Source organism: Eurytemora carolleeae, unplaced genomic scaffold (assembly GCF_000591075.1).
Source record: "Eurytemora carolleeae unplaced genomic scaffold, Eaff_2.0 scaffold1272, whole genome shotgun sequence".
Lineage (NCBI taxonomy): Eukaryota > Metazoa > Arthropoda > Copepoda > Calanoida > Temoridae > Eurytemora > Eurytemora carolleeae.
Window position 1 is genome coordinate 73065 of NW_019397179.1, and position 24687 is coordinate 97751.

The 24687-nt window shown below is 33.1% G+C and overlaps 2 protein-coding genes across 3 annotated transcripts; one reads left to right on the top strand and one right to left on the bottom strand.

Annotated features, from left to right (window-relative positions):
• The first annotated feature begins 1169 nt into the window (after window positions 1-1169).
• Window positions 1170-12709, top strand: LOC111712549 (uncharacterized). The gene is made up of 10 exons (XM_023487194.1): window positions 1170-1312; window positions 1476-1532; window positions 5927-6491; window positions 6660-6722; window positions 7168-7231; window positions 7612-7709; window positions 8788-8836; window positions 8907-10203; window positions 10522-10615; window positions 12110-12709. The coding sequence occupies exons 1-10, from the start codon at window positions 1185-1187 to the stop codon at window positions 12197-12199; spliced, it is 2505 nt and encodes an 834-aa protein (XP_023342962.1). The 5' UTR covers window positions 1170-1184; the 3' UTR covers window positions 12200-12709.
• An 867-nt stretch (window positions 12710-13576) lies between these two features.
• On the bottom strand, window positions 13577-24169 carry LOC111712552 (uncharacterized; the record flags this gene model as incomplete). 2 transcript variants are annotated; one of them, XM_023487202.1, is given in 9 exon segments in its annotated part: window positions 13577-13812; window positions 15637-15763; window positions 17435-17492; window positions 17991-18088; window positions 19708-19834; window positions 20389-20468; window positions 21051-21157; window positions 21357-21460; window positions 24055-24169. In XM_023487202.1, coding segments are annotated over 8 exon segments (795 nt in total), but the record flags the coding sequence as incomplete, so codon positions are not given.
• Between the last annotated feature and the right edge of the window lie 518 nt (window positions 24170-24687).

The window sequence follows — 24687 nt, forward strand, 5'->3', positions numbered from 1 at the left end:
GCGCCTGTATAGCGCTGATGTTGCAATAAATCACAGTTTTTAACAAAAATGTTACAACTATTGCCCCAGTGAGCGAGAATGTTTACTTATAATAACAAAAATAATAGATTCCATGACCTGACGTCTTTAAAATCTGAAATTAAAGGTGTATTCCTCTCTATTTAGCATTCAAAGGTAAAGACATTTTGCCGGAAGATTTATGGGTGTGGCTAAGGAAGTGCTGCTGGTGACCGCGTTGCCGCAAGTCAATGTTTGTGAGTAAATTGTGGGATGGAAGCTATATGGGTACGGCTTGCCTCTCCTCCCCCCTCCTTGGGGTCTACTCTTGCTGAATTCTCCATGAGTTCACATAAGATATCTGAGGACATCCTCGATTCCTGGCTGAGATTAAGAGAATGAACATTTGAAAATGCACCATATTCATAAATAAGAAGTAAGAAACCCTCCTGCCAGCACAGATTACCATATTACATTCCATTTCAGGGTTAGGATGATGTTTAGTTGGACCTAGTTCCACTATCTCTTGGAACTTGTTTTTCAGGTTTGCTAGGGAGAATTACATTATTACACAAATTAACTGATTAATCATGTCACCTCTGGTTTAGCAAAAGGGGCAGGCAATAAAAATATTTTCAAATAGGTTTTGTCTTGGTAAAGGTTTCAGTTTGGCTGGAAATAGGTATCAAACCATGCAGTGCATAGGATTAATTTTATTTGAGCGGATCAAAATCCAAATCTGGATCTGGATCCAGGTCATGGTCAATTCTGTAAGATTTACTAATATTTTAACAAAAAAGATCTATTAAATTATTTTCTTTTGTTTCTTTATTTCAATGTTTCTAAAACTTCATTAAGGAATTTTTTAATGATTGCTTTTTTTAGCAGTTCAGATTTGGGGTTTGAGAGCAAAAAGTTTTTCTTACAGTTTTTGCTTGTTATTTAAAACCAAATTTGGGAATCTACATAATTTTGCAGATCCAGATCCAATGCACAAAACAAACAAAACCTTATTAAAATTGTCAACTCAGANGTTCAGCTGTTTTGACGTTGATTTGATACAAACAAACAAACAGACACCAGACTAGCAAAGTATATATGATATGTATAGATACAGATACAGACTACAGAGTTACCCATAATCTTTGGTTATCTTTGCCCCCTCAAGGGGAGGGGAAATTCTTTATATGTTCACTCCTATTCAAGACCTTTTTCTTACTAAGGTTGAGAAGATTTATAGAATTGAGTACAAAGAAGATCTGCCTAAGGACTGGGTTGATAAACTAGATCTTAGAATTATTCAAATTTCTAAAAGGTATTTGCTAAATTTTTTTCCCATATATATTTAGTTCAGTTAGTAGAAGTAGAATTTATCATTTATTTTTAGTAACAATCCTTTGTGTTTGTTTTACAATTTAAATTTGTCCTAATCAAGTGGAAAATGAAAATAATGATATGAATTGTTGTTTAATGTTTAGTTACATTTATGGACTGAAACATTTAAAGTTGGTTGAACCCTCAGCAAGAATTTACAGGTACAATTTTTATTTTATTTTTTATTTATATAATAAATCTCTTTACTTATGTGTATATACTTAAATCATTTCTTCTTTTTTTTCTTTATTTCAATGTTTCTAAAACTTCATTAAGGAATTTTTTAATGATTGCTTTTTTTAGCAGTTCAGATTTGGGGTTTGAGAGCAAAAAGTTTTTCTTACAGTTTTTGCTTGTTATTTAAAACCAAATTTGGGAATCTACATAATTTTGCAGATCCAGATCCAGATCCAAAGCACAAAACAAACTAAACTTTATTAAAATTGTCAACTCAGAGTCTTGGAAACAGAGATAAGTCAGAATTTCTAAATGGATTGACAATTATATAAAAAAAGAGAGAAAGAAGGTCAATTTTAATAATTGAAAAGTTTTAATTCAGTGCTAGGGGCAAAATACCAACCAAATCCTGATAGAAAAAAATGTTTCTCTCAAAAACTCAAATTTCAATTGGTAACTAATTAGAGCATAATTTAAACTTCCTAATCTCTGAATGGTTCTTAAAGCTTCAGCATAAAAAAGCAAAACAGAGGAAAATGTTTCTGCTCAAAAAACCAGTTAATCTTGAAGAAAAGGTAAGACCTGGATCCTGATATGGTTTTTTTTTCAGGGCATAGCTAGGATTAAGCTCTGAATCTGTATCAAGATGAGATGGATGCTAGCAACTAATTTTATTTTTCTCAATTTTAGATCTGCTGACAACTTTCTTGCTTCTGAAATAACTGAGTTTTTAAGAGAACATGATATTAACAACAACAGGTGAGAGCATATTTCTCAATAATGTGAAGTTCTGTTCCACATAATAATCAATCTAATTTTTCTACATTTATGGGTCATTTGGAAGTTCTTATCTACTCTATGTCCTCCTGTCAGCACTTATAAAACACAAAAGTAAAATGATTTTTGAAGACAAGGAGGGGAATTATTTTTCATTTTTCCCTGAATTTACAAAAGATTCAATATGCTGAAAAGAATAATTATATAAATTTTGCAAGACTAAACTTAAACAAATAGCCAAACAGTCTAAATAATTTTGATGTATTAGGATAGTTCATATAACTAAAGATGGTTGGGAGGTGTACGGACCGAGAGTGGAGAAAATTATGGAAACAAGGAAACATGGAGCAATGGCATCTGATGTAAGTAACTATTATTTATCATTTATTTTTGTCTAAAGCAAAATTACATTAAACAATATAAAAGTTTANCTTCCTTAACCTTTTAACCTTTCTTTTCCTTTCCCTGCCTTCCTTAGTTCCCTAATTCCTATATACCTCTTTCCCTCTCAATCTTCCACTCTTCTTCCCTACCTATCCCCTTTCCTACCTATCCCCTTCCCTACCTATCCCCTACCCTACCTATCACATCCCATCCACTTCCCTTCTTTCCCCTTCCAAACCTTTCCCCCTTCCTAACTCTTCCCTTTCTTCCAATGTTACTGTAGTAATTAATGACCTGATGCAAAACCCTCAACCCTTTGTCTGACTAAGTTGTCAGAGAACCTGGAGAATAGGATCAATACACTCCAGGATCTTATACAGGATTGACGTTTAAGCCTATGCTCTGTTGGTCCCACTTCAGGCCTGGGGACTTTTACTTCATTGACAGCTCTCAGGATTGTATATATGCCTACTCGAGTACCAAGAAGGACACCAGCCTCCTGCCCCATCAATATCCCAGAGGATGCCTCTTCAGAATTATCAGCATCCCCAAGGGACCTCTGTACATAATTTTCTAGCACGGTGGAGATTGTAACAGCCCCGGCTAGTCCAACTACAGATTAAAGTGGACCAAATGAAGCTCTAGGTCCTCAAGATGGTTCATGTAATAGGAATACTTGAGATTTAGAACAGCTAGGACGTGAAGAAGTTCCATCTGCTTGTTGCAGACAGCTCTCCATCACACCTTTGTAGAAGCAGCAGAACCAGAGGATTCCGAGTACAGAGACGCCACTCATTGCAGAGCAGCTCTGCACATATCTGTGATAACAATAGCTGCAGGACACATAAGAGAACTAGGATATCCAGACCTGAAAACTTTAGAATGATGGATATTTTGATCAATGCTTGATTCTCTCTTTTTCTTAATCTCAAGATTAAATAATGCTTGTTTGCCTCTTGTTATTAATCTCCAGATTAATTAACTTATTGGGATTCAGGATATCCCATTCTAAAGTTTCCAGCTCTGGACACGTAGGATATCCAGGACACATAAAAGATGTAGGATGTCCATGACACATAGCAACTAGGACTTCCAGGACACACAGGAGAACTAGGACTTCCAGGACATACAGGAGAACTATAGATATTCAGGACACATGGGAACTAAGACTTCTAGGATATTCAGGATACAAACGAACTAGGACATGTAGTAGCTCCATCTCCTCTCAATGGAGACCCCCCAAGATATGGAGCAGCTAGAAAACCAATATAGACCTCGTCAAGGGATTCATATCCTGTAGCTTTTAGAACTGGACAATTTGCTTTCTTACCAGCCAGTCTGAACTACCCACTGGAATATCCTGCATACAGAGGAGAAACTAATTTTTACAGACAGCTCTTCATATATCTGGAGTAGCTAGAAGATCTAGTCAGGCTTATCAATTGCTTTTTACCAACCCGTCTGAACTACCCACTGGAATATCCTGGATACAGAGGAGGACCAGGATACTCAAGATATCAGATGCCGCCTACACCTGAGACTTGAGAAGCTGATCTTTACAGACAGCTCTTCACATATCTGGAACAGCTAGAAGATCTAGTCAGACTAAGGACTCCAGGAGCAGAAGCTAGACCTGTCGTGGAACCACTAGCGGAACCAGAGGATTCTGAGAACAGAGACGCCACTCATTGTGGAACAGCTCTTAACAGACCTGTTGTGTAACCACTAGTGAAACCAGAGGATTCTGAGAACGGAGACTCCACTCATTGTGGAACAGCTCTTCACTTACCTGCTGTGGAACCACTAGCGGAACCAGAGGATTCTGAGAACGGAGACGCCACTCATTGTAGAACAGCTCTTTACAGATCTAATGAGGACAACAATGAGGATGACAATCAGGATATCAATGATGATAACAATGTGGATAACAAAGAGGATAACAATGATAATAACAATGATGATAACAATGAGGATGACAGTGAGGATGACAGTGAGGATTACAATGAGGATGACAATGATGACAACAATGATGATAACAATAACAATGACAACTATGGTATCACAACAGAGACTCTAGGAGCACCTCGAACTGCGAGTAAGGCTAACAAAGCAGAGACTCTAGGAGCACCTCGAACTGTAAGTAAGGCTAACATAAAAGAGACTCTGTGAATAGCGCTGGGAGTAGCTCAAACTGTAAATACAACTAAAGCAGCAGTGACTTTAGGGGCAACTTCAATAATGCACAGCTAACATAGCAGACGCTCTAGGAGCAGCTCCGGTAATGCACAGCTAACATAGCATAGACTCTAGGAGCAGCCCTGGTAATAAAGGAAAGCAGCTGAGAACATAGTAAGAGCATCTCAGATTGGAAGAACAGTTAACGGAGACTCCGGAAGCAGATGGAGTAGCAGCTAAGATTTTAGTGTAAGAGACACTGAACTGGAGCAGCTAAATGAGATATCGAGTTGGAGAAGCTGCCTAGATAGATACTTTTCCTTCCCCTTTTCCTTTCTCTTTTCCTTCCTCTTTATCTTTCCTCTTCTTGGGTCTTTGATTTCTTTACTTTTTACACCCCTGATTATTATGTTAACTAAAGCTGGCCAAACAGCTGGAACAAATTGGCTGAATTTTTTTTTAGGGAAACCATGAGCAGTGGGTACCCCGGGGGTAACATAGACTAAAAAGATCGATTAAATTATTTTATTTATTTTATTATTAATGCTGGGATTTATGTTTTCCAAGCTACTGTCCATCTGAATCAAAAACTTTAAACCTTTACCTGAGTAAAAAAGATGCAGAATCACAATTTTTTTGTTTTTCTGTTTTTCTGTGTGTTGAATTAATCTGCAACAATTGAAAAATAATAACTTCCACTTAAAAAACAAGGATATTTTGAGAATTTAGCTCAGTCCAAGGTTTGAAGGTATCCTACCGGGTGAATGAATCCTACAAGTAACTATTAAACAATTTGTAACATAAACAGGGAAAACAACTGCCTCAAAACCTGCATCACTTCACAATGTACAAAGTGTTCAAACATCAAGGACCAAAGAGCAGTTACCAACAAAAAATCAAAGAGGCTTTTTTTATAAATAGTTATTTTTGTTGGTAAAGAATTGTTGCTGTAACAAAGTTTCCAAGGGTAATATTGGGATTGGGAATCATTTATGTAACAAATTAAACTGAACTTATACAATATACAAATATACTTAACCAGGGAAAAGGAATCAAATGGAACTGAATCTTCCCAGTTGAAACAAAAACCCAATTCTGGAAGCAATTATCTTACAACTAGCAATGTTAGCATGAAGGATCTTACCAACTTCAACAATGCAGACAAGCCAGGGATGGATCTAATATCCTTCAACATAGACAAGCCAGCAAAGGATCTTATGTCCTTCAACATAGACAAGCCAGTGAAGGATGTTTTGTCCTTAAATAGCCTAGATAAGCCAGTGAAGGGTCGAATATCCTTAAATAGTATAGTGAAGCCAGTTATGGATCCAATGTCCTCCAATAGTGTAGTCAAGGCACGGGTAGATCAAATGTCCTTCAAAAATTTAGTCAAGCCAGAGAAGGATCTAACGTCCTTAAATACTTTAGTCAAGTCAGTGATGGATACAATGTCTTCCAATAACCTTGTCAAGCCAGTGATAGATCCAAAGCCCTCTAACAACTCAGACAAGCCTTTTAAGTATCTCAAGTCCTTCAGCATTTCGGACAAGCCAGTCAAGTATACCAATGCTTCAACCCAGTGTGAATCTACATCTTCACATCCACAGGTAAGGTTATACAATATACAATGCTCTGACAGTTTCGTTTAAAAAGTAGATTTTTAGTTTCCCTGGGCCCCCGACCCCTTAAAAAAGATATTTTTTTCCCTTGTTTTGAAATTTTATTGAAATTTTTCAACAGATCATTGGTTTTTTTGTATAATCCGATGACAACAGGTGGCTACAGATTCTGTTGGAGTACAAGTAAACATTGAAGGATATCTTCTCAGCACATTGAAGGTTAGACAAAAAGTAGTTTAAACCAATTTTTTAAAAGATCTCTTTGACAACTGCAATGTCTGGAGAAACCTATCCTGAGTTGTTAGAATGCAAAACTACTCAGTTTAAGGAATTAATCTTTCTTACCCGAACAACAATTATGACCCCCTAGAAGTAGAAGCTACATAAAACTAGGTGCAACATGCTGTCAATTTTTTCCAAATTATTGCATATGTAACAAGTATAAGTTCTGTTAGTTACACAATACACAGCTTTCTCTGGAATTCTAAATTGTCAGAATTGAACCGTTAGAATTGACCAGTTATGTATCAAGATTTAAACCCCAACGAGGAACAATCCTGTAGTTTAAATGTATTCCCAAATTGGTATTTAGCTGAGGTTCAAGATTTATGATGGGAAGAATCAAAGAAGATCGATATTTAAAGAAAAAAAATTATATTTCTAGAATGAATGCTGCTTTTATGAGAGTAGTGGAGAGGATTATTTGACATTTAAACCCTGCAGACCAGGTTAAAATATATTTTTAGATTAATATTATTTCATGGGAATAAACATTTATGAAAGATATATTTGTGGTGTAATCATACCCAACTATCCAAAGCTGACCACATTTTCATGTCCATTTCATTCTGTTGCGTAAAACGCGTTTGTTCATCAAATACTAGATTAGACAAGGTGTTACGGTAAAGAATAGATCGACATCCTTGTACTGGTTCAAATCATGCAACTTTTGAACTAATGTGATATTCAGTAAATAAAGAATAAGTTTTGTATTTTCTTTTAAGTGTAATAAATAAGGTGAAGGAAAGAATGTCCATAATGATTTTTTAAACTTTCCAACAGGAATAAGATTTTAAGATGTCATTCTTGAAGGAATTAATTGTCCTAGATGATGAGATATTTAATTACTCGGACTGGAGTAGCTCAGATGATGAAGAAAATGAAGTAAACCACAGGATTAGCTCAGAGAATGGAAAGGAAAACAAGGTGGAAATTAGTTTTATTGTTTTAAAGGATGCTTTTTATTTCCAATCAGGAATGAAAAGTAATCATTGAATCATGCTCAATAAAACAGATTTGAATCAAGCACACTTAAACAGTTATTGAATCAANATGCACACTTACACAGTTATTGAATCAAGCACACATAAACAATTATTGTATCATGCACACTTACACAGTTATTGAATCAAGCACATATAAACAATTATTGAATCAAGTAGCAGTTATTGAATTATGCACACTTAGTTATGAAATCAAGCACATTTAAACAGTTATTGAATCATGCTCACTTAAACAGTAACTAAATCAAGAACATTTAAACAGTTATTGAATCAAGCACAACTGAACAGTTACTGATTCAAGAACACTTAAACAGTCATTTAATCATTCACACTCAAACAGCTATTGAATCAAGCACACTTAAACAGTTATTGAAATAAGCACACTTAAATAGTCATTAAATCAAGCACACTAAAACAGGTATTGAATCAAGCACACTAAAACAGATATTGTAACATGCACACTTAAACAGTTATAAAATCAAACACAATTAAACAGTTATAAAATCAAACACAATTAAACAGTTATTGAATCAAGGACACTTAAACAGTTATTGAATAATACTCACATAAACAGTTACTGAATCAAGAACATTTAAACAGTTATTGAATCATTCACACTAAACCAGTTATTGAATCAAGCACATTGAATCAAGCACACTTAAACAGCTATTGAATCATGCACACTTGAACAGTTATTGAATCAAGCACTTGCACAGTTGATGAATCAAGTACACTTTAACAGTTATTGAATCATAAACAGTTATTGAATATAGCACACTTAAACAGTTATTGAATCATAAACAGTTATTGAATATAGCACACTTAAACAGTTATTGAATATAGCACACTTAAAAGTTATTGAATATAGCACACTTAAACAGTTATTGAATAAAGCACAATTAATCAGTTATTAAATTATACAGCATTATGTGATCTCCTACACAAAATAAACTTTAAGTTGAATGATCTTAAATGTTTAAAAAAGATTGTTCTCCTTGTAGGTTCTGGACAGACAAATATCCTGTTCTGATACCGCTCTTATTCACTTTGGTAATCGATATTTTTTAGAGGAAACAAGTTTTACGCTTTTATTTTCCATTACATTTTATGATTTGTTTAGATAAAACAGCAGAGTATTCTACCATCATGGCACAGATTGCAGCAATTGCTTCCACTTTTGTGCAAGTTATGAAAGAGGCATTAGAACTAGTTCCTGACTCATCATTGGCACAAGCCCTAGGACAAGCTTTAAGTCAAGTTCTACGATTTGTTGAAGAATCTGAAGCAACCTTTTCCCCATATTTAGCAGAAGCTCTTTCTAACGCATTAGTTCAAGTTTTGTCTTCTAGTCCTACCCCTCCACCTGATGTGATTTCAACACCTTCCGCTGATATTGATGTAAAATCTCTTCTGACTTCTCTTGCATCTGAGGATAAAACAATCCTTTCTCCATCTCTAAAATTCTTTGAAAATGTAGACCCTTTCCAGGATCAAGTAAACACTTCTGCTCCTAACTCTGACATTAAGTTTTTACCCTCAGTAGATGTCCAAGGCAAAGTAACCCTTCCAGATGTATCACCTTCCACAGCTCTTTCTTCAGCGCCAGCTTCTACTTCTGGTTCCTCGCCAATATTTCAAACCACTGCTTCACTAGTATCTTTAGACCCTACTACTACTCCCACTATGGCTAAAGCTTTCAAGTCTGCAGAAAATGTTTCAGCACATTTAATATCTGATTCTACAAAATCTTCTGACGCATATTCCGTGAAATCATCAGATGTAGATAATTCTTTAGTTCCAGCTGATATTACAAATGCATCTACAAAATTTCCAACCATATGCTCAGGAGTATCTACAGATGTAGATCATACTTCAGTTCCAGCTGATGATACTATTGCATCTACAAAATCTCCAACCATATGTTCAGTAGTATCTACAGATGTAGATCATACTTCAGTTCCAGCTGATAATACTGGTACATCTTTAAAATCTCCAACTACATGTTCAGGAGTATCTATAGATGTAGATTGTAATTCTGTTCCACCTGACACTTCTTCAAAAATCTCCTCATCTAAATATTGTACCAAAGTCACAGCTATCTTTGCTTCCTTAGATCCTAAGTTTGAAACAACATACCATGTCGCTTCTTCAACTGTGAAGAATTCATCATCACTTGTAGAAGCTCATGATAAAGTCGAAATTTTTTCCCGATCAATACAATCAGTTCCACATCCATCTGAGACTCCACCAAAAGCTCCAATTTTAACTCCTAATCTTGAACTGACATTCTCCCCAAACCCATCAACTCTGTTGATCAAAGGTTCTACCCCAATGAAAACAAGAAAGCAATGTCCAGACACGATTGATCTAATTTGTGCTTCGTTTGCTAAACTTTCTATTACTGAGGAAATGTCAAGGTTGGTGAAAATTTATTTTTTCAACAAGACTTATTTTTATATTATAATTCTCAAGCTACTTACCTAAAATTAACATTTTTGGAAAGTTGTTGATGGATATAAACGCATGTTTCACATTTTAATATGATTAATATGATTTTTTAATTAAGATTTTCTTATTTTTGTTGTAATTTTGTCACCAGCACCTCTACTAGTACAATTGTCAAAAATGGGTACAGGTCTATATAACCTTTATCCCACTCTGCTGTCCAAATTTAAAATTCGAACCGTATCTGAAAAGATATTTTAAACTGGTATAGCGCTAACAATTTTTTTTAGGAGTGCCTGTACTTGCAGCAGACCTCAAACATTGGTGTTATGTACAGATTGTACAAAAACGCATCCATATAGTAGAGTCAAAACTGTGTGCAAGGTAATTATTGAAGTAAGAAAACCTGAGTCCAAATTTAATGAATTTGAGCCGCGTCTTAAATCCGCCAAAAACCGGTTTCAATTGAGCTGAAATCTAGAAACATTGAATACAATTTTAAGTGGAACCAATCATATTTGATACGTGTCTCAAATTAAAGCCTCGCTTATGTTTCTTAAAGGGAATTTCCAGAGACTCTTAAAAGAGGGGTAACGGTATCCTAGCATGAACATTGTTAAATTCTCTGAACTCCTACACTGTTTTATTGCTGCAGAAATGGGCAATTTGTAGAGAACCGAGAACCCCCAATTGAAGTTAATCAGTTTTCAAAATCATTATCATGGATAACTAATTCATACTTGATCAGACAAAGCTTTGAATGTTATTGTTGTGAATAAAGTGTCACTTGAAATTACGACTTCAGCACCTTTCATTGTCACTTTTGATTGACGTCAAGTTTCTTGCATGTTAGGAAATTGACGTTGAATTATTGTTCAGAAGGAGATTAATTGAACTTATTTTCCATCGAAAAGTTGGGAAGGAAAAATTTTAAAAAAATTATACAAAATAATAAACTAATTTTACCCCGAAAATTTATTGATGATCTTCATTTGATTTTCTTAAATGTTTTCCTTTTCTCTTTTTTTTTGCTTATTTTTAACTAGCAAAAGACCAAATGAATTAGCAAAAGACCAAATGAATTAGCAAAAGACTGAAAGAATTAGCAAAGGACTGAATGAATTATCAAAAGACCAAATGAATTAGCAAAAGAATGAATGAATTATCAAAAGACCGAATGAATTAGCAAAAGACCGAATGAATTAACAAAAGACTGAAAGAATTAGCAAAAGACCGAATAAATTAGCAAAAGACTAGATGAATTAGCAAAAGACGGGATGAATTAGCAAAAGACCGAATGAATTAACAAAAGACCGAAAGAATTAGCAAAAGACCGAATAAATTAGCAAAAGACTGGATGAATTAGCAAAAGACGGGATGAATTAGCAAAAGACCAAATGAATTAGCAAAAGACCGAATGAATTAACAAATTACTGTAAGAATTAGCAAAAGACCAAATAAATTATTAAAAGACCGAATGAACAAAAAATTGTTAACAAAATCAACTTATTCAGTAACTAACGATTATAAAAACAGAGATCATTAGGATATGTTGATTCTCATTTTTTTCAAAACTTGTTGAAATGTATCAAAAGTTACGCCTTTCACCGCTGAACAGCGTCCATTTGTCTACTTTTCGATAGTTTACAAATTATTTTGTTAAAGGTTTAAAACTGGTTAATAATATACACTGACAAATATTTTTTCAAACGGGTTTTTCTTTCTTCTCAAGGAATTTTTTGAAAATGATGAAAATATTTTTTTTTAATTTGTATCAAAGAAAACTATAGAACTGGTGCAACATGAATTTAAGCATTTTAATCTAAAAAGTGCTTCATAGTTTTTAATATTATAGTTATTAATAAAAATATTTCCTAGGTACATGTAAACCAGTTTATGAGTTATGATCTAGCTCTCTGTGCTCGATGTTCTTCTGGCAATCTGTATGAGTTGAAGGAAGCAGATTAGAAGATTTCTTCTCAAATAGAGTTTAAGTAGGCAGATAAGAAGATTTCTACTCAATTTAAGTCCTGAACGGTCGTCATGACTCAGAAATTTATTTTTCGGAATTTATTACCCCAGTGACGGGATGTTTCACACCTTTTTGGATACTTTTCGTTACATTTTATCCATAAATATAAATTTTAAAACTATCGATTTGATGGAAATATTGTAATTTTTTATTTTTAAAATTTGTTTGGTCTGATTCGCTGTTTGTATTTTTTAAAAGATGATATTCTAATTTGATGCATTCGTTTTCTGGGTTTTCATAGTACTGTAGGTTAAACACTTGTTTCAAAGTTTATGTTTTGTCAAGCTTTTGATGATCATTGATCAATCACATTTCAAAGTTCCAAGCGTACATTTAGACTTCTAAGTATGTTATTATGAAAAGTTTTAACATGTTGGCTATCGTTTGTTTTTGTGTAAATAAGCTTTTTTTATAATTAATATTGAATAAAGAATGCGGAATGTTAAGTTTTCAACAAATTTAGAATTCATTAGACATTCTGGGATTTGAATAAGTTTTTCTCAAAACAGTATTTCGATTTTTTAAGATTAAAACATTTCGATTACCCTTGGGCTTACGCCCTCGGGTTTATCATTGAATCCCTCGGGGTTAAAATTTCCATTGTTTCTAATTTGTCTGAAAGTAAATGATACATTGATAACTAATTCATATTTGGCCAGTGCAGAGCTGGGAACTTTAGAATGGATAACCTTTAATCTCAACTACTTAATCCGAATATCCACTGTCAGGGGGCGGAAACGTCATGTCTGTGTGTCTGTTCCAAAAGAGTGTAAAGTTTACCGTACCGAAGGTGTGCACTGTAGGTATATACGGTACATACGAATTTTGGTATTTGTACAGTCTAGGAGAGTACATTTGTTTATTGTTAATTGTTTACTTAAAAATGAGTTTAACAAATCAGTAATATATAATTTACATATTTAAGTAACAACTATATAAGCGAAATTTTAATGCCAAGAATAGAATTTGATTAAAGTTTACAATAAACTAGTCGTTATTCAAGCTTAATTATAATTGACAACATTGTTCTACAATTTCCTTGGCTGTAGTCATGTTGTGTGTTTATACCATAAAAGTGTGTGTAAGGAATACCGAAATCGTCTGCAAAGCAATATGCGACTGGCTTTCTCATGCAAGACCAGCGCCATTTCCTTTATCTTTATTCCTATTCCCTGTGTTATTCAGGCATTGCTATCTTTTCATAGAAGGTCACTTGAAATTACTATTACATTTTGCAATACCTTAAAGTAAATTACGTCTAATCCGATCTTAAGAAAAGAACCAACTTTCCCCAGTTAATTGATATTCTTGAGTTAAGTAAAAACATATTTATTTTTATGAACTTTAAAAGAAAACAATAAGTATTTAGTGCACAATGTATAGAAAACTTAAAAAATATACGTATATACAGCTTTATTAATTATACATAATATACAAATGTACGTTTATTACCAAAGTGCGTCGTTACTCAGATTAAAGACTGCAGTCTAAACAATATTTTGCCAGCATCTGAGTCTATGAGGCCAGAAATAAAGGTTATCATATGCGTCTGCAAAAATAATTTATTTTGAACTTTTTCTTGAATTCGTGTCAGATAAAGATTTGATCAAATAATAAAATGTTTAGAATATTATTTTTCAGTAAAAATAATAATATATTTGTAAAGAAAGTACAAATTGTACGTAAAATTTGCAGGTTTTTGGGTTTTTTATGAATACATTTTATACAAATCGAAATAAATACATCTTCCGGGGTTAAACAAACTGAAATCTATTATTGAAAACTTTTTATATGACAACCATGAAACTTACAATCTCAAAGCTTTCTTGTGTGAATAAAAACCGTAACATATTTTTTTAATTGTCGTAAAAAGGTTGGCTCCACATATCTTGACTGAATTTGAAAAATTACATTAATCTTGATTTTTTAAGAAAAGACGACTGCATTTGTTTTTGTATTGGCCAAAAATAAAGCGATTTTTCTACGAACAAGAGATGTTGTCTGACATAAATTTATATATATTATTGACCAGTGAGTTGTCTGTTCGTATCCTCATTAAGCTTGAACCGATTGGGTTCATTTTTTTTGAGGCACCTCACATTCTACAGGAAAGGTTTATGGCTAGTCGAAATAAAAAATTATACCCGAGAATGAAATGTCGACATTTAATATTTTAAAAATTCGCCATGCAATTTTAACAAAAAACAATTTTGGAACAATTGATAATGGCCACCTTCAGAGCAATGTTCAAAGCTGGGTAAGGGAGGGAAAATCGCTTTACAGGTATAGAATCATAATATCTTTACGGTAGGGGAAAATATTTACACTAAACTAGATATTAGGAGGACAAACTTATGATGCATTACTGTTCCAACTTTGTGACCCCGTAGGTTCTCAAGTTTAGATATTACGCACAAATATGCGGAAAGTATATTTATCCAGTTTCATAAAAGAAATTAAAAAGTTTTTTGTGATTCTTCAAGAGGTCTTCAATAAGAAAAGTTAAGATTGAAAGCCTTTAATATTCTCAATTTAGCATGAAATTTACTTCAGTTTGACGTGGAAACTACAACCTAGAAATCCACTTTAGTTTGACGTGGAAACTATAACCTAGAAATTCACTTTAGTTTGACTTGGGAAACTATAACCTCGAAATCCACTTTAGTTTGACTTGGGAAACTATAACCTCGAAATCCACTTTAGTTTGACTTGGGAAACTATAACCTCGAAATTCACTTTAGTTTGACTTGGGAAACTATAACCTCGAAATTCACTTTAGTTTGAATTGGGAAACTGTAACCTCGAAATTCACTTTAGTTTGACTTGGGAAACTATAACCTCGAAATTCACTTCAGTTTGACTTGGGAAACTATAACCTCGAAATTCACTTCAGTTTTACGTGGAAACTATAACCTCGAAATTCACTTCAGTTTTACGTGGAAACTATAACCTAGAAATTGACTTCAGTTTGACGTGGAAACTATAACCTAGAAATTCACTTCAGTTTGACGTGGAAACTATAACCTAGAAATTTACTTCAGTTTGACGTGGAAACTATGACCTCGAAAGAATTTGAAGGTACATGACGGCAAGATTTTACAAAACTGGCAATAAAGGGTGTTTAATATATCATGGGCACATACAGGGATAACCATAAAACTGGGGAATAAGAAGACGACGTTAAAGCAACACTGAAGTGCATTTTATGCTGTTAAAACAAAAGGTTTATTAGTAAGTAATAAAGTCCTTTACGAAGTGAATTAGGTCTGTTTACACTGCACAATTGCTATGTCTCCTGTTCATTGGACTATTTTAAGACATAACTTGAGTCTAAAAGTCAACTTGGCCTATTCCAGAGTTTTCTGGTTCTTACTTTATTATAAAAATGTAATTTCTAGAAATCTGAATCTTCTTCTAACCATCCATCCTCATTCTCTATCCAGGACTCATCCACCCAGTCATTCATCATCTCGTGAGTTACAGCTGTATCATCCCGTTTACTAAAACATTGAGATAGGGATGAATGGGGTTTTGGAAGATTTCAGAAATCAACAAAATCATACACGTAAAATAAACAAATTCATTGACAGAAAAAAGGAGTGGGTACAAAACACCTAACAACTAAACACCCACACTTCAAAATACCTAAATTAAAAAAACACCTAAAACAAAACGCCTAAGTGCCGAGACACCTAAGTGTTTAAAACTCTTAAATTTCATTTTTAAGTAAAAACGCCTAATTATCATCTACAGGTAAAAAACATCTAAATTTCATGTTCGGAAAGAAACATCAAATTGACAAATGTACAAATATCTAAATTGCATGGAAAGGTAAAAAATACTAAATTTCATTGTTAAAAATGAGCTTTTTAAATTCTAATGAGGTTTTTCATTCAAAGTAAAAAGTTCGGATGTTTTTTACCTTTTAATGAAATTTAAGTGTTTTGAAAACTGTAAAAACATCTGTTCTCGTAAATAGCCAATTAAAGAACGAGAAAATTGGAAAAAGGAAACAGTAAAAAAAGTTGCCAATGAAATGTTCATTTTTGAAATCTTTTTATTTAAAATGTCAACACCATGGCTTCACGATTTGATTTAAATCGTTTTTAAATAAAATTGATAAAACTTGAAATATTTCAAAACGCTATTATGTTAAAGTTGGCTTTTTTATGACTTATATTGTTATACTAAAAAACGATCCGATCGTTACAACATGTCTGTTTTTGCATCATTTTTGGATTCCACATCCACTAAGCCAAAATATTTTCCCTGAAAAAATATGTAGGCAAAAAACGACATGAAAACGAATACACTGAAAGCACATCACAATTAACGATAAACAGATATACATACAGAAACCAGGATAAATGCTAGTTTAGTGTTTACTAATAAACAATTTTTAAAATATTGCTCATATTACAATATGCAAATTTTGACCCTGAAATAAGATTTTCAGGACGAACAATTAATAATCATTAATATAAAATTTCATAGAGAAATCCGTTCATAGACAGAAGTATTTGTTTTAAACCGCCAAAATAAAGAACAAAAAAATTGAAAAGATAAAAGATAAAAAAATCTCTTATCTATTGTTCATCTCATTTATGAAATATCTTTTTATAAAATGTCTCCCAACACGTATAAAGATGAAAAGACTACCAAAACAGGGATGAATGAGTTTACTAAAACAGGGATGAATGGGTTTAATAAAACAGGGATGAACGTATTTTCTCAAACAGGGATAAATGTATTTACTAAAACAGGGATAAATGTATTTACTAAAACAGGGATGACTGGGATTACTAAAACAGGGCTAAATGTATTTACTTAAGATGGGATGAATGGGTTTACTAAAACAGGGCCGAATGGGTTTACTAAAACATGAATGTGTAATACTAAAAATGAATGTGTAATACAGTTAGAACCAGAAAACTTTGGAATAAGAACACAGCAGCAAAACAATAATTATGTGAATTTTATATTTGTACAAAGCAACCATTTCTACCTGGGACTTATAAAATCACTCATTCAGTGGAAAAGGACTTCATACAATTGCTATTTGATAATAGTTAATAACTAAAAATCGTCTTCCTATTCCATAGTTTTCTAGTTCTCACTGTAAGCAAAAACCGAACCAACTAAATGCACATAACTAACTGCAGCTAGTTTACCTCATTCGTTTTTCAATCAGTTCTTTTGCTCCTTCACGAGCATAATACTTCTTGGTTACTGGAAATAATTATTAAAATAATTATCGAAAAAATTATTAAAATAATTATTTTTAAAAAACTGACTTTTAATTTAAAAGGATTGTGAAGCTACGTACTTTTTAATGGCTCTTAATTTGTCAAGTAGTTTGTCTGATTTAAATTTTTTACCTTTTATGCTTGGACTGAACATTTTCAACGACAATATTCTCATGATTGTAAAAAGCGTAATTTCAAGTGACTATCCATTTACAATGGTGCCAAAATCATAAATATTTTGTACAAAATCACAAATATTTGTATTAAATCACAAACATTTTGTACGAAATCACAAATATTTCGTACAAAATCACAAAACGTAGGATTGATTTCAAAAATTAAAAAAATCTGTTATAAATTCAAGATTTAGAAATTTATTCAAAAGAAAACAGAGAAAGAAAGATATTTGAATAAAAAGCTTTCACTTTGGTTTTCTGTTTATTTTAATATTTAAAAATATCAAATACAAATATTTATATACCTATATCCTGCGTAAGGAAGGATCTGGTATTTATCATCCCAATCTCGGTAAAAACAAGTTCGGAATCAAATTTCCAGCCCTTATTCCTCTCTTCCGAACTAAACCATAGAAAATAAAGAGTAAAAAGGGGAGATGGAAGTACAGTACCTGTCTGCCTACACAGCCCAAGTGTACACTATGGACAGTTAACTGATAAAGGATATAAAGTACAAACATCAAATATGCAGTACGCTTTCGCAGGACAAGTGTATGGGGAGGATTTATGTCAACATTTTACATAGTTTTCTCACAACCGTTTATGAACAATGAAGTATTGCTCTGTAACAGAAATTGTAATATACTAGACTTTTAGGGCGCTTCGCGCCCATCTTCTATTTAAATTGTGAACATGTTCTTTTTGTTTACATTTAAAAACAAAGAAGAAAAAAATTTGCGGATTTTTAAAAAAAAATTCGCGGATTTTCAAGAATTTAAATTTTTTTTACAAAATTAAAAACCTCTAAAAGACATTTTTTAAAATTTTTATCATTCATAAACCTTCCCTGTGGTCACGTGATGTTTCACAAAGGGCCCGATTGGTTCAGCCGTTTTGACGTTTATTGGATACAAACAGACAAGCCAAATTTATATATAGATATCTAACTGTAATTAGTTTCTCTGTTAAGGGTAAAACAGATTTATTTTTGAGGAAACTTGGTAGTTTCGTTCTACGATACTCTTTTAAATTTCGGGCTCTGTGTATACTGTGTACCCTATGTACTGAGTGAACTGTGTTTTTAATACCTTGTGTACTATGATGCAATAGGTGAGGTTATGGTGTTTCCGACTGCATCACTTGTACATTATCCATTGTGTAGTATATACCACCCTTGTGTACTATAGTGTACTATTTACAAAGAGAATAGAATATATATTAGAGTGGAATTTAGAAAAACCCTCGCTATGAATTTTGTCAGTCCCTTTCAGCCTGAAAGGGAGTTCAAAGTGTACAAATCATGTGAATGTTCACAAATTATATGCAGTAGAGTAAATTAATACAGTATGTTCCCTAGACTTTGTAAAATGAATTAGGTGAATAAAAAACATTAGTTGATTTATAGTTATAACGGAAAATCATCGCTGTAAAGTGAAAGGCATATTGGTCAATTATGAAACCAGCCTATTTCATAATTTTGTTTTCTTTTAATATCAATTTTAGATTTTCTATAAAATGATGTTCCAGGGCCCAGAAGGTTATATAGCACAAATATGTGAAGTACACCTGCAGTATGGAAACAGAACAACAAAATGGCCGTTTTACACTTTTTTCTAGTAAATTCCACTATAATATATATTCTATTCTCTTTGACTATGTACCTGCAATGTATGAAGTTATGCTGTTTCTTAGTAAACAAGTTCATGTGTACTATATACCACATTGCGTACTGTGTAGTGTACTATGTACCTGCAATGTATACGATTATGCTGTTTCCTAGTACACACATTGTACATGTGTACTATAGACCACATTGTGTACTGTGTAGTGTACTATGTACCTGCAATTTATAAGATTATGCTGTTTCCTAGTACACAAATTGTACATGTGTACTATATACCACATTTTGTACTGTGTAGTGTACTATGTACCTGCAATGTATAAGATTATGCTGTTTCCAAGTACATAAATTGTACATGTTTACTATATACCACATTTTGTACTGTGTAGTGTACTATGTACCTGCAATGTATAAGATTATGCTGTTTCCTAGTACACAAATTGTACATGATCCCCTCCATGCTCCCTTTCCCGTAGATCATGGTGAACTCCTTGTTGAACTCAAACTCGGACTCACGGGTCATCAGGTCTAGATGAATGAATATGAAACACAGAAAACTGTGCAGTGTAAACAGACCAAGTTCACCGAATGAGTGATTTAATAAGTCAGTAGTAAAACTATTTGCTTTGTAAATACACTTAATTAATGCTCTAATGTCGTCTTCCTATTTCACATCTTTGTGGTTCTCATTGCACAAATTTAGAAATATTCCAGAATCTGCAGTGTTACCCACAAAGAATGAGACTTCAGAGACGGCTGTACGGAATTTACTTAGTCTGTTTTCCTACATTATTGGTTCCCAGCAACCATAAACTTGTTTCTCTCTATGACAAATCATTTAGTTTAATAATAAAACTATATACAAGGCAGAAACTGAAATTTAGACTTCAGTTTGCCATAACTTTAGAGTTTAAGGTCAATCTTAAACTGTTATTCTTTTCGGGTAACCCTGAATACTAAGTTAGTAATCATTGGATGAAATAAAACTCAATAATCTCAGCATCTTTTCCCAAATTTATTTTCAAATTAAAATGACTTAAGATTGTAATTGGTAACCCTGTAGTTTAAAAGAATAAAAATACCATTTATCGTTCTCATCTTGACCAAATCTTCTCCTTCCTTCCCTCCCCCTACCACCACCTCCACAGATATTTTCTCAGATCTAAAATTATTCAATTTTTAGATGAAGGGGGGGGTGTTCAGCTCCCCCCCCCCTTCTATCATTTCATGTTCAAAATCTGTAAACATATTCTATTTCGAGATATATTAATATTAATTTTGTTGTTAGGTATTTTCCCAAAGGCATTTTCCCAAGGGCTTCTTCCCAATTGACAATTTCAGAAGTGATAACTTCCCAAATGTGCAATTTTCTTAACGGCTTAACTTCCTAAAGGTTAGGTTAGGCCCTCTGAGGCGACGCAGGTTGCAATGGGAGCCAAGCTCTGCGGCTAGGATGGGATAGGGGGCTAAACATTGCGGCTAGAACAGGCTAAGGGGCCGAGCACTGCGGCTAGGACAGACAATTGGAAAGTTGCCACTTGGGAAATTGCACAGCTAGGAAGTTGCCACTTGATAAAATATCCTTGGAAAGTTGCCGCTTGGGAAAGAGCCTTTGAAAAATACTTATCATCTTAATCTTGCATGTTGAAGAGGTTTAAACTGTTAATTAATTAATCCGATTTTAATCAGGTTAAAAGTTTCCAGATTTTTCTAATGTTAATTAATTTTTAACTAAAAAACTTACGAAGATAGAATAAGAGGAAGTACAAAAAAAGGTATTCCCATTGCTTTGAGATACTTTTCATAATTACTATCGAAGGAAACCAACTCAAAAACTCCGTTTATATCAACCTAAAAACAATACTTTTAATTTACGAGACGTATTTTAGGATTTTAGGAATTTAGAATGCTTTAATCCTTTTCACTAAAATATTATTTAATTTCCCCATATTTATTCATACAATTCAATTTTGGAACAAAACTTTTACAAATTCTTACATTTTATCAAGGGGGTGAAAATATTATTTTCAAAAGGGGGTTTTAATTTTACCTTATTAGGGTCTCCAGAGCTTGTTCCTAGAATAGTCTCCCAATGATCAGAATTACCTCCGAAACTTCCACGAGTAAATATATAGATTAGACCTCCTCCGACAACTAGAATATATAGATTAGACCTCCTCCGACAACTAGAATATATAGATTAAACCTCCTCCGACAACTAGAATTTATAGATTAGACCTTCTCCGACAACTAGAATATATAGATAAGACCTCCTCTGACAACTAGAATATATAGATTAGACCTCCTCCGACAACTAGAATATATAGATTAGACTTTCTCCGACAACTAGAATATATAGATAAGACCTCCTCCGACAACTAGAATATTTATAGATAAGACCTCCTCCGACAACTAGAATATTTGGATTAGACCTCCTCCGACAACTAAAATATATAGATTAGACCTCCTCCGACAACTAGAATATATAGATTAGACCTCCTCCGACAACTAGATTATATAAATTAGACCTCCTCCGACAACTAGAATATTAAATTAGACCTTCTCCGACAACTAGAATATATAGATAAGACCTCCTCCGACAACTAGAATATACAGATAAGACCTCCTCCGACAACTAGAATATTTAGATTAGACCTCCTCCGACAACTACAATTTATCGATTAGACCTCCTCCGACAACTAGAATACAGATTAGACCTCCTCCGACAAGTAGAATATATAGATTAGACCTCCTCCGACAACTAGAATATTTAGATTAGACCTCCTCCGACAACTAGAATATATAGATTAGACCTCCTCCGACAACTAGAATATATAGATTAGACCTCCTCCGACAACTAGAATATATAGATTAGACCTCCTCCGACAACTAGAATATTAAATTAGACCTTCTCCGACAACTAGAATATATAGATAAGACCTTCTCCGACAACTAGAATATTTAGATTAGACCTCCTCCGACAACTAGAATATTTAGATTAGACCTCCTCCGACAACTAGAATATATAGATTAGACCTCCTCCGACAACTAGAATATATAGATTAGACCTCCTCCGACAAATAGAATATATAGATTGGACCTCCTCCGACAAAAAGAATATATAGAATAGAAAATAGAATGTGTTGTCACATTAAAGACGAGATATTTTTCTCTTAACATTATGAAAAGTTAATTTTAAAAAGTTGTTCTTTTTTCTGATTTGCATTTAAAAATTAGGTAAAGTTTTGCATCAAAAGCAAAGTTTTTATTAAAATTTTTCTAGCTTTAACAGACTTTTTTTACAAAAACGATTTAGAATTTTTTAAACATGTGTCTTTATTGGGAAACCCTGTAAATTGGCCCCCTAGCCGGTCCTAGCCGTAGCCCTGGGCCCAGAATGAGTCTTGACCTTTCCTAACCCTGAAATAAGACATCTTCTGGTTCAAATAAACTTTAAATAGTTCAATTGAACCAAAAAATAGTTCAAATGTATGTATTAAACCAGGGTTAGGTTAGTTTAAGACACTTTTTGGGCCGAGCGCTGCGGCTAGGACAGGATAGGGACCGAGCGCTCTGGCTAGTAGTTTAAAAAAACATAAGAGACAGTTTAAATGAAACAAAAAATAGTCTAAATATGATGCTCAAATAAACAAACTGTTTGTTATTTTCTTTTGTTACTGAGCCATCTTTTGTTATTATATCTTATGATACTGAGCCAAAAATAATGTCGTGTAAAGTTCGTTTAAATTATGTAATTTCTGTTCATTTTGTGCAATTTATACGTTAGATAAGCCACAAAGTAAACAATAAATGAAGTATGATGATAAAAGTAAAGAAAACTTGATTTTATAATTTTCCTGGTTAGGCATTAAAGGGACTTAGCACGTAATTTCAAGTGGACCTCCATTCTATAATTTTCCTTTCGTCTGGGCAAAGAAAAGAAAAAAAGAAGAAAATATTAACGACAATATCTTCCTCATTTTTAACTTATTTTTCTGGGCTTCTTCTTGAGAATGATAATAATATAATAACTAGTTACAACTACTTTACAGGGAAGTTAAGAGAATTTTATGGGTTCCCAAGACATGTTTTCTTGACAAAGAACCCATGGAAAAGTAAAATTTCTCGAAAAAGTTGTTTTCACAATTTTATTGTCTTTTGAGATGAAAATATGCGAACTCTATTACAAAACTTCGGAGTGCTGGTCGTTATTTAACTTAACTGTCCCAGGGGACTTTAAGTAACTTAACATCCCTGATTTGTCGGGGGAGTCATAGTTCTGTAATGTTGGTCAAAAGACGATTAAAAACATAACTGCTATCCTTTTTTTAACAAAATTGTTTACAATGTGAAATTGTATCTTTCCGAACTATTTGTTTAGCTAATATAATGACTTTTTATTTCAAGTCATCTTCCGAGGGTTTAAAGGGGTAAATGTCATGAAAGGGTTTTGGAGTGATCTTTAATTTAAAGTGACGCATGGAAACATGCCCTATTCACAAGGATACCCTTTAGCCATGTTTCGGAAATAAAAAAAGTTCTTAATTTCCTTTTATTATTTCTTCTACATAAATCCTAAGTCACCTCAATAGCATACAATCATTTTTCAGATAGAAAAATAAGAATAACTCCATCAGGGTAGCTAAATAAACTATATGGTGATTTGAATTTGTAAATCTATAAATGGAGTGTCACTGAACATTTACTTGACAGTCCTTTTCATAGAAGATTTAAAAACAATCACTTACCAAGGAGAACTAAAAGAACACAAACTAGACACATGATCAAACAAATCTTCTTTTTTGTCCATTTTCTTTGGGATTTGGGATTTTCTTTAGTTTGTCCCAAAAAACCTTCAGATTCCTACAAAATAAATTTATTTTTGTCCAATTTTATATTATATTTTTATTGTTTGGGTATAAAAATTATGGTGTTATCTTCCAGTAGAGATTTAAAAATGTGCCTCAAAAAACAATGAATTTATGTATTTTGCAAAACTTTCAAAACTTGTAAGAGATAATTCATTATGAATTCGTGATAAATTTAATGTTTTAACATTATGATAATATGTTCTCGTACAAACAAAGGAATTGAGTCTTTGTAACAAAATCAAATATTTAAACCCCAATATCTTTAGCACCCGATGTTGTAAACCTTTGATATTTCAAACTCTGACTATTTGATTTAACAGAACTCATAGTTTGAAATATCTAAGGTCCACAAATTTTGGTTCTAAAGATATAGTGATTAGAAAATCAGAGTTTGTGGCAAAGACTCAATTCCTTTGTATTACAAAGGTCAAAGTGAATCTTTAAATGAAAATAACTTTTTGTCTCTGTATAAACACGACATTTTATGACAATAAATATACATTTCTTGTA

Bases quoted from the DNA above. Each gene is read 5' to 3' on its own strand.
- LOC111712549 (XM_023487194.1), top strand. From the start codon at position 1,185: ATGTTCACTCCTATTCAAGACCTTTTTCTTACTAAGGTTGAGAAGATT. The intron at 8,837-8,906 runs GTAATCGATATT...TGATTTGTTTAG, and splicing joins TACCGCTCTTATTCACTTTG to ATAAAACAGCAGAGTATTCT. The intron at 10,616-12,109 runs GTAATTATTGAA...AATATTTCCTAG, and splicing joins GAGTCAAAACTGTGTGCAAG to GTACATGTAAACCAGTTTAT.